The sequence below is a fragment of the Pleurodeles waltl genome, chromosome 1_2 (genome assembly GCF_031143425.1).
Source record: "Pleurodeles waltl isolate 20211129_DDA chromosome 1_2, aPleWal1.hap1.20221129, whole genome shotgun sequence".
Lineage (NCBI taxonomy): Eukaryota > Metazoa > Chordata > Amphibia > Caudata > Salamandridae > Pleurodeles > Pleurodeles waltl.
The window spans coordinates 692,013,733-692,027,928 of NC_090437.1; the positions used below are offsets into that span (position 1 = coordinate 692,013,733).

The 14,196-nt window shown below is 40.7% G+C and overlaps 1 protein-coding gene across 3 annotated transcripts in view; it reads right to left on the reverse strand.

Moving 5' to 3' along the window:
- The window catches only part of LRBA (LPS responsive beige-like anchor protein), a 1,864,610-nt gene that overhangs the window by 1,376,381 nt on the left and 474,033 nt on the right, over positions 1-14,196 (reverse strand). For all 3 annotated transcript variants that reach the window (XM_069242641.1, XM_069242642.1, XM_069242640.1), the window contains exon 30: positions 10,017-10,413. In XM_069242641.1, the coding sequence (XP_069098742.1) occupies positions 10,017-10,413 (397 nt within the window). The remainder of the gene's footprint in view (positions 1-10,016; positions 10,414-14,196) is intronic.

Genomic DNA, 14,196 nt, shown 5'->3' on the forward strand with positions numbered 1-14,196 from the left:
TCTTTGATGATACCAGCCCAAACCAGTACTCCACCTCCACCTTGCTGGCGTCTGAGTCGGACTGGAGCTCTCTGCCCTTTACCAATCCAGCCACGGGCCCATCCATCTGGCCCATCAAGACTCACTCTCATTTCATCAGTCCATAAAACCTTAGAAAAATCAGTCTTGAGATATTTCTTGGCCCAGTCTTGACGTTTCAGCTTGTGTGTCTTGTTCACTGGTGGTCGTCTTTCAGCCTTTCTTACCTTGGCCATGTCTCTGAGTATTGCACACCTTGTGCTTTTGGGCACTCCAGTGATGTTGCAGCTCTGAAATATGGCCAAACTGGTGGCAAGTGGCATCGTGGCAGCTGCACGCTTGACTTTTCTCAGTTCATGGGCAGTTTTTTTGCGCCTTGGTTTTTCCACACGCTTCTTGCGACCCTGTTGACTATTTTGAATGAAACGCTTGATTGTTCGATGATCACGCTTCAGAAGCTTTGCAATTTTAAGAGTGCTGCATCCCTCTGCAAGATATCTCACTATTTTTGACTTTTCTGAGCCTGTCAAGTCCTTCTTTTGACCCATTTTGCCAAAGGAAAGGAAGTTGCCTAATAATTATGCACACCTGATATAGGGTGTTGATGTCATTAGACCACACCCCTTCTCATTACAGAGATGCACATCACCTAATATGCTTAATTGGTAGTAGGCTTTCGAGCCTATACAGCTTGGAGTAAGACAACATGCATAAAGAGGATGATGTGGTCAAAATACTCATTTGCCTAATAATTCTGCACTCCCTGTATATGTGAAGGCTGAATGGAACACAAATTGTAGTGTACAATTAATGAAAAAAAGAAGGCGAGAAAGTGATTGTTAATATAAAAAAAAAAAAACTCTTCTAGTAATGCAATACCTTTTCTTTTGCAATTTAAAACAGTAGATTGTATGTATGCTACCCCAGCGAGTTTACATAACATAGATCAAATGATCGAGGACAGATGCCTTAAAAGTATCCAAGCCAAAATTATAGACATGATGTAGCAATGTGTCTAAATAGGAAATTGTTTGGAGAAATTGGAATAAAGATTCCAATATGAAACAGGAAAAAGAGTGGAAATCATACCAGGTACACATGGCTGCAGGGTATAACACTTAAGAAAAAACAAGAGGAGAAAAACGGCAGCAAATTCCAAAATACTGATAGCAAAACGGAGAATAGTTAGAGCTCAAATTCTAACACTACAGAGATGGCTCAAAAATAAAAAAGAATGGTACCTAACAGAAGAAACATGCCTCGAAATAATTCGAATAGTTGACAGACTAGAGAACATTCATTGCTGTACCTGTCAGACACGTTACTGTCCTAAAAATGTTATAAGCTAGGGAATTAGTCTAATTGACAACAAACTGATCATATTATTATATTGTGAGCATGTACCTCACAGGATAGTTGAAATGCAAAAGTCAAAACATCATAATCTGGAAATTCTAGGGAACAGGGACAGAGGACCACATACTACTGACAGGGAAAAGACGACCATGCAGTTTGGTATACTAACATTATACATCATATGAATATTACAGTTACATGGTATGATGAAGAAACGTGCAAACTAATAGCTAGTTAAAAAAAAAACGTATGTTCAACTTAAGAGGACATTAAGGCAACTGGTACAAAGATTGGTGCCTTGTGTGGAATCAAATTTTTGATTGAAGACCCCTGGAAAGGGCCCTGTGTCCAACAGTTTGCTTACGCAGAAAGAAAATATCTATTATGACATCAGACTAGGGAGCTGTTGAGGGAATAGAGACATCTTGAGCATTTTCTAAAAGTTTAATGATTTATCTTGGAGACAGTAGGAGGTTGTTTCATAATCTAGCTCCCAAGTAGCATTGTGATTTTCTCATGCTCTAAACCTGAAGAGACACTAGATGGCCTAATCCTAAATTCTTACTTGGTTTACAGGGGAGAATTGTAATAAAGACAGGATGCCATAACCAAAATCCTCTATGTTATCTCATAAGGTACACATTTCCTGTAGGCTGTGGAGGAGACACCTGCACTTCTGCCTCACTTTAAGCTTGCAAACTCACCAACTATCATTTCACCTCACTTTCTCAACATTCCTGACTGCACTAAGAATGACAGGAGAACAAATGGTGAAATTAACAGTCAAAGCAAGGAAGGGTGACAGGTGTAATACGACAATTACTGACATGACTATTATTTTATGTAACCCCGGAGACTGAGCGAAAGTGGAAGGAAGGATGTTGGTCAAATCATATTAATCTTACACAATCCAATAACAGCACGGGCAGGCAAGCTATGCAACTATGAGTTACTCAGGGGTAGAAAAGTAATGGCTCTGTATCTGTAATCAAAGCTCTCTTTCAGAATAATTTCCACAGAAGTCACCTCACTTCTTTTTTATGACTTAGGCAGAAGATACGCCACAGCAGACATTACCATTAACATCTCTATCCCTTTCACCATGGAGAAAGAATGGTTGCTAACTATTTCAACTGGAATTCCCCTGAGGGAGACTTAGAATTATTCCTTCCCCTTTAGAGGATCTCCATTGATAATTACAAAGCTAGAATAGAAAGCCCATCCCTTATAAGGCAGTGGAAGGAAGAAAAGACGCATCAATGACATTTGTGCAAAACGATTTCTCAAAGAGGTCTGTGCTACTTGTGCATGTAATCTAGAGTCTGAATTAAGACCACAGTGCCTCATAAAAGAGAGATCAAATCTCCAAGAGGCTGCTTTACAAACCACTGCAATGGGAGCATTTCTTACTACAGCTGTGGTATCTGCTTTACTTTGGCTTTGTTACTCCGTGACAAACAACATGACTGATATCTTGTCCGCCTTATTATAAGTGCAATATAGCTTATGACACTTGTAATAAAGTAGACAGGATAACTGTCACTTTTAACAGAGAATAACCCATCCACAAAACTCTAAATCAGGCACGTAGTGCTTGTAGCTCACTAATCCTCTGTGTCAATTTAATAGCTACAAGAATAGCTGCTTTCTATGAAAAATAATGTGATGGAGATATATATATCTGGACGCAGTGCCCTGGGCCCATAAGGAGAACCCATCAGCCTAGAAAAGACAGCATATAATTCTCACAGGGGAACAGGTCCTTGTACCAGAGGAAAAACTACAATGCTCTCTAGAAGTCTTCAGCCACTGAGATCTTGAAAAAAATATGTTTGAGAAGGACATTTTCTGTAGGCAAATACTGCCAAGTGCACTTTAATTAAAGAAAACTGTAAGTGTGATCTGGCCAAATGAAGACGGTATGGTGGTACTGAGTCTTACTGACATTTAGATGTTCTGTGAACTGCAGCTACAGCACCGCTTCCACTTGAAGAATACGAAGCTCTTGTAGACGGGTGTTTAGTTTCTTTCACAATGGCCATCCAGACTTAAGGAAGATTTAGGTGTGGATATTGGATGAGTTCAGGGGCCTGGCTACCTAATCCAAAGATGGTAGCATGGGATGTCACCCTCCTGTGTTGTCGCTCTGAAAGGAGAAGCAGGTCTGTGGTCCATCAGTGACAGGGCCACTCAGAATCCTTCTGGCTCTTCAGAGAGACAGTTTGAAGAGGAGAGGGAAGCATCAGTCAGTATCATTTGAGAATAACTAGCAAAGAAGGGTTTGTGCCACTTGAGAGACTGGGCTGCATAAGGAGTCCTCCTATCACAGCTGATACCACTGGCCTTCTACCACTTATGCAATGGTTTCCATGATCAGACAGGTATTCAGTACTAGGACTATGCATGATACCATGAGCCCCAGGCAAGAAGAGATGTGTCTCATGGTCATATGGGTCATTCTCAATAGAGTAACATTTCTTCGGATGAGTAACTGTCTCTGCGCCAAAGTATACATTTTTGATTTAAGGTATCAAGCATATCTTCCAGGTAATACAATTTCTGTACTGGAGTTGACGCTGACTTTTCTTGGTTTACATGAAGTCCCAGTCAATTGAAAACTGTGTAGTTAAAATGATGAGGCACTAGTTGCAACGTTGAGGGCTTGATCAGCTAGTCAACTAAATATGGATAGACAAGTATCAATTTTTGTTGTTGTTGCTTTTTTAGGATAGTCCGCTATACTCTTCCAGATAGATCTTAGTGCACACTTGAGGCAGAATTATGGACCCTGCATTGGTAATGATTGCTTCCTACTACAAATCTCAGGAACATCTTGTGTTTCTTCCTTATTGGCCCATGGAAGTATACATCTTGATGATCAATGGAGCATAGCCTGTTCTCTGTTAGAGCAGTGGGTAGATTTGAAGGACAGCTACCATTCTGATTTTTTCTTTCTAGATCCATTATTTTCCCAGGTTTAGTTTTAGAATAGGTCTGAATTAGTTATTGTGCCCTTTCGTTTTCACTAAAAAGTAGCAGGTAATCCTTTTTGTGAAGAGGGAATTCTCTCCATGGCTTGTTTCTGCAATAGTTTACTTATAGTTCAAGCTTCTCCAGATAGATCTTCTTTAGTGATATCACCGGGAGAGGATGCCTAAATCCATTTGATGTTTGTGATCGCACCCCACTCTTTCAAGACATTTGTGAAGCTTTCCACCATTGAAGTGAGTAACAGAAAACAGGGGAAGTGAAGAGTCGCTACTTTGTTTCTGGTGGAGGCTTACCCACTGTTGCTGCAGACTGGTAACCTCCTTTTCCTTTGGGTTGGCACCTTTGAGGTGGAAAAGGCCTCTGAGGCTAATGCTGCTTACCTTGAGGCTATTCAAGGGTTTGAACTCTTTTCAGGTAGTAGCAATAGTCATACGCTCTGTATGGGTGCTTGTTCTCTTCTTTCCACTTCTCAAGACCTTCAGCATATACCAGCTCCTCCTTGGTTTTCATTGAAATATTTCATTTTAGAACTGTACAAGGTGTTATAAGAAAAGGTTAATTTCAAAATCCTTTGTTGAGCCTCCAGTTTGAGGCCTGTAAATCTCAAGCTTGAGGAATGGCTCAACTCAAGGTGTTGACAATATCCATGTGCGGCTAAGACGGAGGCATTGGCAGCTGCATTGATAACTGTTAAGATCCTTGGGAAAGAGTCCACACAGAAGCGGTGTTCAGTTCTGGGTTTTATTGATCCACAAAGTTAGCACGACGACAAGAAAGCTCCCTCACCAACCTCCAGCTTTCCCATTGATTCCTAACATTTTTCAAACTCGCCCTCGAGCCCCAACAAGCATTGTAGATCGTGGAATTCTCGGTATGTGTTGCATGCCGAGAATTCCCGAGAATTCCACAAGCACTACATATCTACCTCCTTTACAAAAAAATAAATATCCATATAACGAGATATATAAGTTACATTACTAATATACAAAGATTTTAGAGACTATACATAATATAATCACGTAAATACTCCGGGGCTTTAAGACTTCTTGGGCCGACTCCTTTTGTTTGGGTATCCTTTGCATTGGCTTTATGAGCATCAATTTCCAGACCAACCCTTGGTGCCTTTGCCTCATGAACACCAGACTGTGTCTGAATGCACCCCTCTTTACCAACCTCTCTGCTACACGATATATATTCCTCACTCATAAGTAAAAAGCTACTGTACTCTCCAGAATTTCTTCTCCTTCCCTCTCTTTGTTGCCTTTGCTATAGAAGGCTACTCTCCTCTTGTTCCACCGTTCTCCATTTTCCAAAACCACATGGAACTCATGTACGTTTTTAACTACGTATGGTCCACAGAATTTCGTAATGCCTCTTCCTATACATCCTGAGTTTATTTTTACCAAATCTCCCCTCCTTATGTTCCTCTCCCAATTCAAAGCAGGTGTTCCTACCATCCTTTTAACTAAACTTCCTCCTTCTAATACTGATGACATCCAAAGTGGTTTAATTTTTGTGCGTGCCCTCCTGCCTCTCATTTCCTCAAACAGTATTTTGCCCTTCACACTGTTCATAGTAGTACGATAAGCCCATACTAAATCACTTACCACGGTACGTACATTTTTGCCACCTCTTAACGCCATATGACTAACTCCTTTCACCATACGATTACACCTCTCAACAATACCATTAGCCTGTGGATTGTACAATGTGGTACGGGTATGGCAAATCCCGCATCGCTTAAGAAATTCTTCCATTTCATTGGGCATCAATTGTGTTCCATTGTCCGTGATAAGTTTCACCGGACATCCCTCCTCATGAAATATTTCTTGCATTACCCTAATAGTGCTTCTAGTGAGGGCACTGGCATGGATATCTAGGAGCAGTTAACTCAGAATGTGTGGTCAGATGTTGGGAGGAGATGGAAGCGCAAGAGATTGAAGCAGTACTGAAGGCTGAGGCACAGGCTTGGGTGCACAACTGGTGAAACCACAGGATCACAAAATTTTGATGGTGAATATGCTCAGGAAAACTTTGAGATTGCAGGTAACCTCCAAGCCTTCATGTACCTGTGCCATTCCACAGACTTCTCAATGAAAAGAGAAGATTCTGTGTATCTCAACATCATAGATTCCCTCTACGTTCAATACCTTCTTTTCATTAATGTACAATGCTTCCTCGATGTCGAACCTTGTCCCTACAACAACTAGGGATGTTATCTTCTCATAGTAGTGTGTTTATTCTGGATCTCCTTCATGGGGAGTCCTCAGAGTTGGCAATGTCAGAGGAACTGTGCACACAAACTAACTGACAGGAATTTGTGGAGTACATGTGGTACAGAGGTCCATTGATGTTGCAAATGAAGCAACTGCAATGTTAACGAGACATACCTGTCATTACCCAAATACAGTGCCAATATGATCGATCACCTTGTACTACTACAGTACACGCAGAGATGGAGGATGCAGCCAGTGACATGAAAGAACATTTGAGTGACCCATATATACAGCTGAATGTTAGAGGAATGGCACTCTCCTCAGACAGTCCAATTCTTCCTGACAGGGTCTCTTACTGCCCGTGCTGTTCTTTATTCCCAAAAAGGTTAATTTTCTCTCTGAGCTTCAGGGTCTAACTGGGAAATATTTTCTGGCAGAAAATGACAGAGAAACACAGTAGAAGTCAAAAGACATTAAATGAAGCAGATATGAAGGCTTGGGAAGGTTTTCCAATACAAAATCCAGCAAAAAGGCCATACTCATGGCTACAAGATCATGTTTCAGGAGCAGGAAAAAAAAAATGATGTATCTGCCCCCTACAGGGAATGATGTGATACTGGAGGCCTGTTAAGTCCTTACGGCCAAAGTGGCAAGCGTTCAGCCAGGCAGGGCTGCAGTCTCTATTTCCTTTCCCTTCATTTCCTTTAAAAAAAGGTTTGTTAAACAAGTATTTTCCATCTTCCCTACTGTTTTGGTGACATTTATAACATTTTAAAATATCGTATTTTTTTTAAAAAATAAACAAAATGCATTGTCAATATATGTTGATGTACAGGCTGCTAAGGTATTTAACTTCTAAGAAGAACACAAAACCTTTATGAAAAAAGGCAATTATGAAATATGGAGATAAATATAGTTGGAAGAAGTGCTCAGCGATAACGCATGTCGTGGGACTGCTCAGGGCTTACGATTATCAATGGAGATCTGTTTAAGGAGAATGTACGGCTTCCCAGTTTGAGATAGTCAAGTACTTAGTGGAGTAGGGAGGGGCTCATGTTTTCATAGAAACAATTTTATTTTGCTTTTTGGTTGCAGTTTCATAGATAGACTACCGTCACCACCACTCCTTTAACTTACAGTATGCTTTGAAAAGAAGTACAAAGGAAGGCTGATTTTATTCTACTTGATTTATATTATTGTCTACATGACTCCCTTTGCCGTATGGTAATGGAAGCAAACAGAACTTGAAATGTCAGATAATACAATGTCAATTAAAATAGGAACATAAGTTATTGGCCCTTATGATCCTTAGTGAGTGAACCTAGGTGTTTGAGAACATATACAATGAAAAAAGCCACGTCACACAAAGTTGTGTGATCCTGGTTAGGATTGCAGGTCCCAACCAGTATCATAAAAGTGGTTTGTTAAAATGTAAAGGCATTGACAAGCCAAAGTAATCATTTATTACCCCTACATACATGCTGTTCTTTTCAAATGGGTAACAATGCAACCCTTCATTGGTTTTATCTAATTATGATTTTCTAGGGCTACTGTGGGACAATTTTTTATTGATGGAAAAATGCTTTTAATTAAACTAATTAAACAGAATGGGAAATCAAAAAAGGTAAATTCCATAGTTCACTAGATCCCAGTCCCTGCTCTTAGTCAACATAGAAGCAAACCAATTTAACTAATAAACATACTGCACACAATACATAACTATTTATACAAGTCAAATTTGAGGGTATGTTTAGAACAGCCACTCACAGACTAGTAACAGTTGCCATCCATTACCTCTTTTCCAAAACATTATGGCCCTCATAACATTGGCGGTATATACCGCCTACCACCGCAGCAACGGTCGCCAAAAGACCGTCGCCGCGGCTACCAGCCATCTGACGGATTATGAGCACAGCCGGATTTCCACCAGAAGGATGGCAGAAACCTGGCTGTGGCCATGCCGGTAGATGGCGGTAAGGTGGCGCTGCTGCCAGCAGCAGCACCACGCCAGTAGACCACCGCAGACCGTATCATGACACATGATACAGCCTGGCGGTGTTCTGCTGGCGGACATTGCTGCTGGCAGCAGCGCCCCATTCCATGCCGGAGTACCCCCTCACAAAAGGTAAGTCAGGTGCTCCGACAGGGGAGGGGGTGGGGGATGTCGTGTGTGTGTGTGGGTGTGTGTATGTGCGTACGTGAATGCAGGTGTGTGCTGTGTGTGCATGTATGGATGTGTGAGTGCGTGCATGTGTTGTATGGATGCGTGAGTGTCGTGTATGTTGTGCTGTGTGCATGCGTGTGCGCCTATATGTGTGTGTGGATGTGTGTGTGAATGGATGTCCGCATGCGTGCTTGATTGTGAGAATGAGTGTGTGAATGCGTGTGTGCGTGTGAATGAAGGTGCATGAATGAAGGGGGGGGTCTAGAGAGGGGGTGGGGCGAGGAAGACCCCTATAAGTGACAGGGAAGGAATTCCCTGTCACTGATAGTGCCTACCGCCATGGTTTACCATGGCAGTAGGCAGGGTCATAATCCCGCAGGCGGGCTAGTGACGGCAACTGGGCTGGAGAATGAAGTCTTCAGTCCGGCGGCCGTTACCTCCGTGGCAGACGGTGTGGTTCAGTGGCAGTTTGGCTCGAGGCAAACTGCCAATGTCATAATATGGGGAAAAGTACCGCCAGCCTGTTGGCAGTACTTTTCTCCATTTTACCACCATCCGCCGGGGTCATAATGACCCCCTATGTTTTGGAGTGCAGGAAAAAGAAGGCAACTATTTGGGGTTTGTTTGAGTCTCTTTTTTTGGGATTGAGTTTCCCACTCTCTAGTAATTGTATACTGCTGATGTTTAGATTTAGCAGAAATGTTTACATACAGAGACAAGATTGCTTTAGTGCAATGTTTCAAATATAACATGTCACTGTTCTGGTAATCTTGCAGGGCAGACTCTTTTACACTTTGGGATAATATGCATAGCTCACCAGGGGTTGCTGGAATATTTAAAGACAGGCTAGCTTAAAAACGTCATAGAAACATCTGTGTGTACTGCAGATTTTAAATTCTCTTTAATGATGCAGAGCATTCTTAGCCTATCCAAAACTGGCTTTTTCAAATCGCCCCACAATCTTGGCACAGTGCATTTCAACCTCTACTTTCCAACTGTTTTACTGCTGTTTTGCACCATTAGTAAGTGTGTAAACTGAATGAAAGAACATTTTGGAACTACAGTGATGCCGACATGCAGTAAGACATTAGGTTCAAATGTTTGCAAACAATGCCAGTGACAATAGTTTTGATCTTTGTAAAAATGTATTCATTTCATGTTGTGTTTAACAAATAAAAAACCTCTGCAAAATAATAAAATATAATGTGAATAATAGCTTAATTTTCTGCAATGATTTAAAAAGCACACTGAATTGAATGAATATCTCTTACCTGTCAAAGGAACGAAACTGCACAGAATGGTCCACTGGATTATCACCAAGGGCTCCCAAAAAGGTGGGTGGCAGCAGGGCAGAGTCCGGCACTGCGCCATCAGCAGGTGTGCTAACCAAACTTCTCAGGATGTCTTTCACATTAACGTTCTTTGGCGCTGACTCATTTGCCATTTCACTTCCACTTTCCTGGGGCTTTTTAACTTCCGTGGAGAGAGTACACAGTACTTCACTGATGGCATCTGGACCAGCACTGACACTTCCAATTCCAGTCTCAGTCACAGCATCTACATTGCCAGTCATCGATTCCTCGCCAATTCCAGAGTCTCGTCTTCTAACAGAAATTGTACTTTCTGAATCCTCAATGGTGGGTGGAGCTCCAGCAGCAAATGTACTTTCTAATGTGTAGAGGAGAATCATGAACAAAATTATCAGAAGCTGAGTCACTTACTGTCAACTTAGCTGGCTCTAATCAAATAAGGCAACATGTGAGGAAAATGTACATTTTTAATTTGCGTTGAAAGAATTACGGAGTTAGTCAGCTAATAAAATTGGAAAAATGCAACATAGTATTTGTTACAGCCCCTTTGATCATCCTGTCTATAAATACATTGACATCCTGAAACGAATTTCCCAGAAGCAAGGCTACACAGGTGTCAACAAGCACATCTTAAAATGTTATAATCTAAAGCTTTAAGTTTTAAAGTAAGGCACTCCTCCAGGAACAAATGTCTCACAAAGATAATAAGCAATGTGCTTTGGGTAGGGATGTGCAAAATTGTGCATCTTTGTTTGCACAAATTTAATTAAATTGTTCCAAAGGTTTAATGAATTTCATACAACTGACATTTTGTCTAATAAACACTGGCAATAAAGTCCACATAATTAAACTACAAATAATGAAAGATGATTTATCAGTTACAAATGCTAATACAGGCAATACATATGTTTCATAAAAAAAAAAACTAATACTTTAAATAATGTTTTTACTTCAACTTCTACATAATGTTCAACAAGCATCTATTTTCTCAACCAAGGTCTACAAAGTGATAAATCGTAAAACACTTTGCTTGCCTACAAAAGATTTTCAATCTTCGTTTTTGGTTATTTTATTACATAATTTTCTCTACATTCTACTTCAATGTTGGGTTTTTACTTGCAATGAACGTATTGCTATTTTACTATTACCGCATGGCTCCCCACCACCTTCCCTGGTAAAGAAGCATTGTATAAAATTTAGAAATAAAAATACAGTTTGACAACCAGTCAATTTTTAAAATAGGTTATTTTAGATCGTTTAATAGTTGGATTGAGCATCCTTCTACATGGATAAAAGAATGTTACTGAAACCAAAATATTCAATATTTTAAAATGTCACTGCTATGTATATTGTGCGCGTCGTCTGGCTGTTTTTACTACATTGTAATTAAGGCTCACAGCTTTCTGTTTTTACTGATTTTTACAGATAAACCCAGACAGAATACAATAAACAGGCCTTCTTTGGGTGATTTTTCTACAGTCAATCATGAGTATCAGGCCATTAGGTGTACAGACTTACAGATTGAGAGTGCTGGAGATGAAAAATGACAACAGATTTCCTAATTAAACTTAATTAAGTGCAACTTTACAGTTATTTATGGTATTCTACAATACACATGTTTTAAGGTCACGCTGTATGCACTGTATGCTGCTAAAACCTTTTAGGCATTCAAATGCGAATATACATTTAGCAGTTAAATGCGGAAAAATACCCATCACAGCTTCATTTATACAGTGAATACAAAATAAAAATGGATAAATACAGAAAAAATTAGCAAAAAGTACGTATGGATAAATACAGACTGAAAAGTTGAAAAATAAATACCATAAAACCAGGAGCCCTAATTGTAATAGGCATCATGTTCCTACTCCATGCATCCATTTATTAGTTTATTATATTTTCCACATTGATTTCATCTCATAAATACAATATTCTATGTTATGATCTATTTCTAGTATATGTTTGACATCTAATCTGTTACACAAGCAATATATTTTTATAAATTTTAAAATTGTGGCAGATGTTTATAGAATTGCAGATATATAGTTGTGTTTTTATCACTAGTGTCTCAAAACAGATAATGCCACTATGCAAGCCACAGCTGTTTGAGGATGTATCACCATCTGTTAGAATGCCTACATCATCAACGTTCACTTTAATAACATTCTATATATAAAACAAGTACATCTACAACAACCAATCCTTGCTAATTGGAGCTTTCAAGAGCCTGGGCTCCATGTGAAGTTACAATAATGTAAACATGTTTTGGCAAAGTTCACTTTAGAGCTCTCTAATTCCAGCCTAGTTAATGCTCTACATTTTTCCCAGCTTATCCAAGTTCAAGTAAATGTTGGGAACAAACACCCTCAAAACTAAACCTTTTCAAACTTTCAGAGCTGTGGGACCAACCTTTCCTAGCTCTGAAATCTCAGAAACGTATGTGCTATCCATTTTAGTTAAGTTAATGTTTGCTATTTTACTGGCATTATAGAAAAACAAAAAAGGAAGCAGTTGCACGAAATGCTGCAGTACATTACCAGTACTTCTCCTTTAGATCTCCTCAACAAGTCTGAAACCAATGTATCTTGGCTTTACTCATCTGATGATGTTTAAAGCAAACAAAAAGACTAAAGGTATCCTTTTCTCACTTAAACATAGAAATTCCCGCAACCTGATCTTCTGAAACATCTAAACATACAATAATTAAATCCTTCTTCACTCACTCTATCAGTCTCTTCTCTCAGAATTGTGATGAATCCTGGCCTATAGGTGGTTTTACATTTTAGGAAGCTGGTCTGGTGTGTGGTGAGCATCTATGGTGTTATCTCCCCATACCAGGTCCAGGTATCCCCTATTAGTCAGGTGTAGTCATTGCCTAGGAAGCCAGGCTCTCTAGAGGTCGCTGTGGATGAGCAGCCAAGGCTTATCTAGGAGACGTGCAAAGCTTATGCAATATTACTTATAGTCACACATCACTTACACACATGAAAGAACCACAGTGTTAAAAAAAATAAAAGTACATTTATTTTAGTGACACAAATACTAAAATACAGTATAGGCCATAATCTACTAGCAGGTGAGTAAACACACTATTATACACACCTTAGTAATCAGGAATGGGCTCAGAAAGCAATAGAAAACAGTGAAATAACAGTAAAAACAATAATGACCCTAACGGTAGACCAAACCATATCCTAAAAAAAAAATGGAATGCAAAAGTCTTACCCCCACCCAGGTAAGTGGAATCTGTAGAGGGGAGCTGGAGGAACAAGGAACCCCAAAAAGTAAGTACCAGAGTGCCCCACAGCGACCAGGAGAGAAGAGGTAAAGACCTGGATTTTCCAAAACCCACAGAGAAACTTTGTAAAAGGGCTGTGCAAGACCCAGGCAAGCCTGGAAGAAACAGAAGATGGATCCAGGCAGAAGAGGACCTGCAAATGAAGTAGACCAAGTCCAGTTCCAGTTGGAGTGTCCGGTTGGGGCAAGAGCTACTACCCACCCTTCTGGAGATGCAGGACCAGGTCGATGGTGAAGACCAGGGGTCGGCCATGTAGCACAGGAGCACAAGAATAAGAGTTCCAGAAGTGATGCAGTCGATGTCCCACGTCAGAAGAAGAGTTGCAGTCCATCACTTGTGTAGAAAAAACACCAACAAGCCTTGGCAAAGGCAAGAGTCGCAGATGAAGAGTTGCAGAGCTGCTGAGGACCAGGAAGGTCTGAGGTGACTCAACCCAAGGAGGGAAGTCCCAGGCAACCCTCAGCAGTGAGGACAGCCAGAAGTCAAGGATGCAGCCCCTCATCATCAGATGAGTAAAGTCAAGCAGCAGGGACAGGAGTCACAGTGAGGCCCACTTAGCACACCTGGAAAGGAGTCCCAGATCGCTGGAGCAGCAGGGAGGAGACTACGCATTGCAGAGGAGAGTGCTGGAGGCCGGGCCTACACAGAGCCTGAAGATCCCTCGGAAGGAGAGCCAAAAGGTCTTGGTAGCTGCAATAGTCGCAGTGCACAGGAGTACTGTCCTGCTAGGAGACGCAAAGACTCACCACCATATACACAAAAGGTATAGGGGGGGGGATCTAGTGAACAGACCAGCAGTACCTGTTCAACCTGTGATAAGTCACTCTTTTCCATGATCGAGTC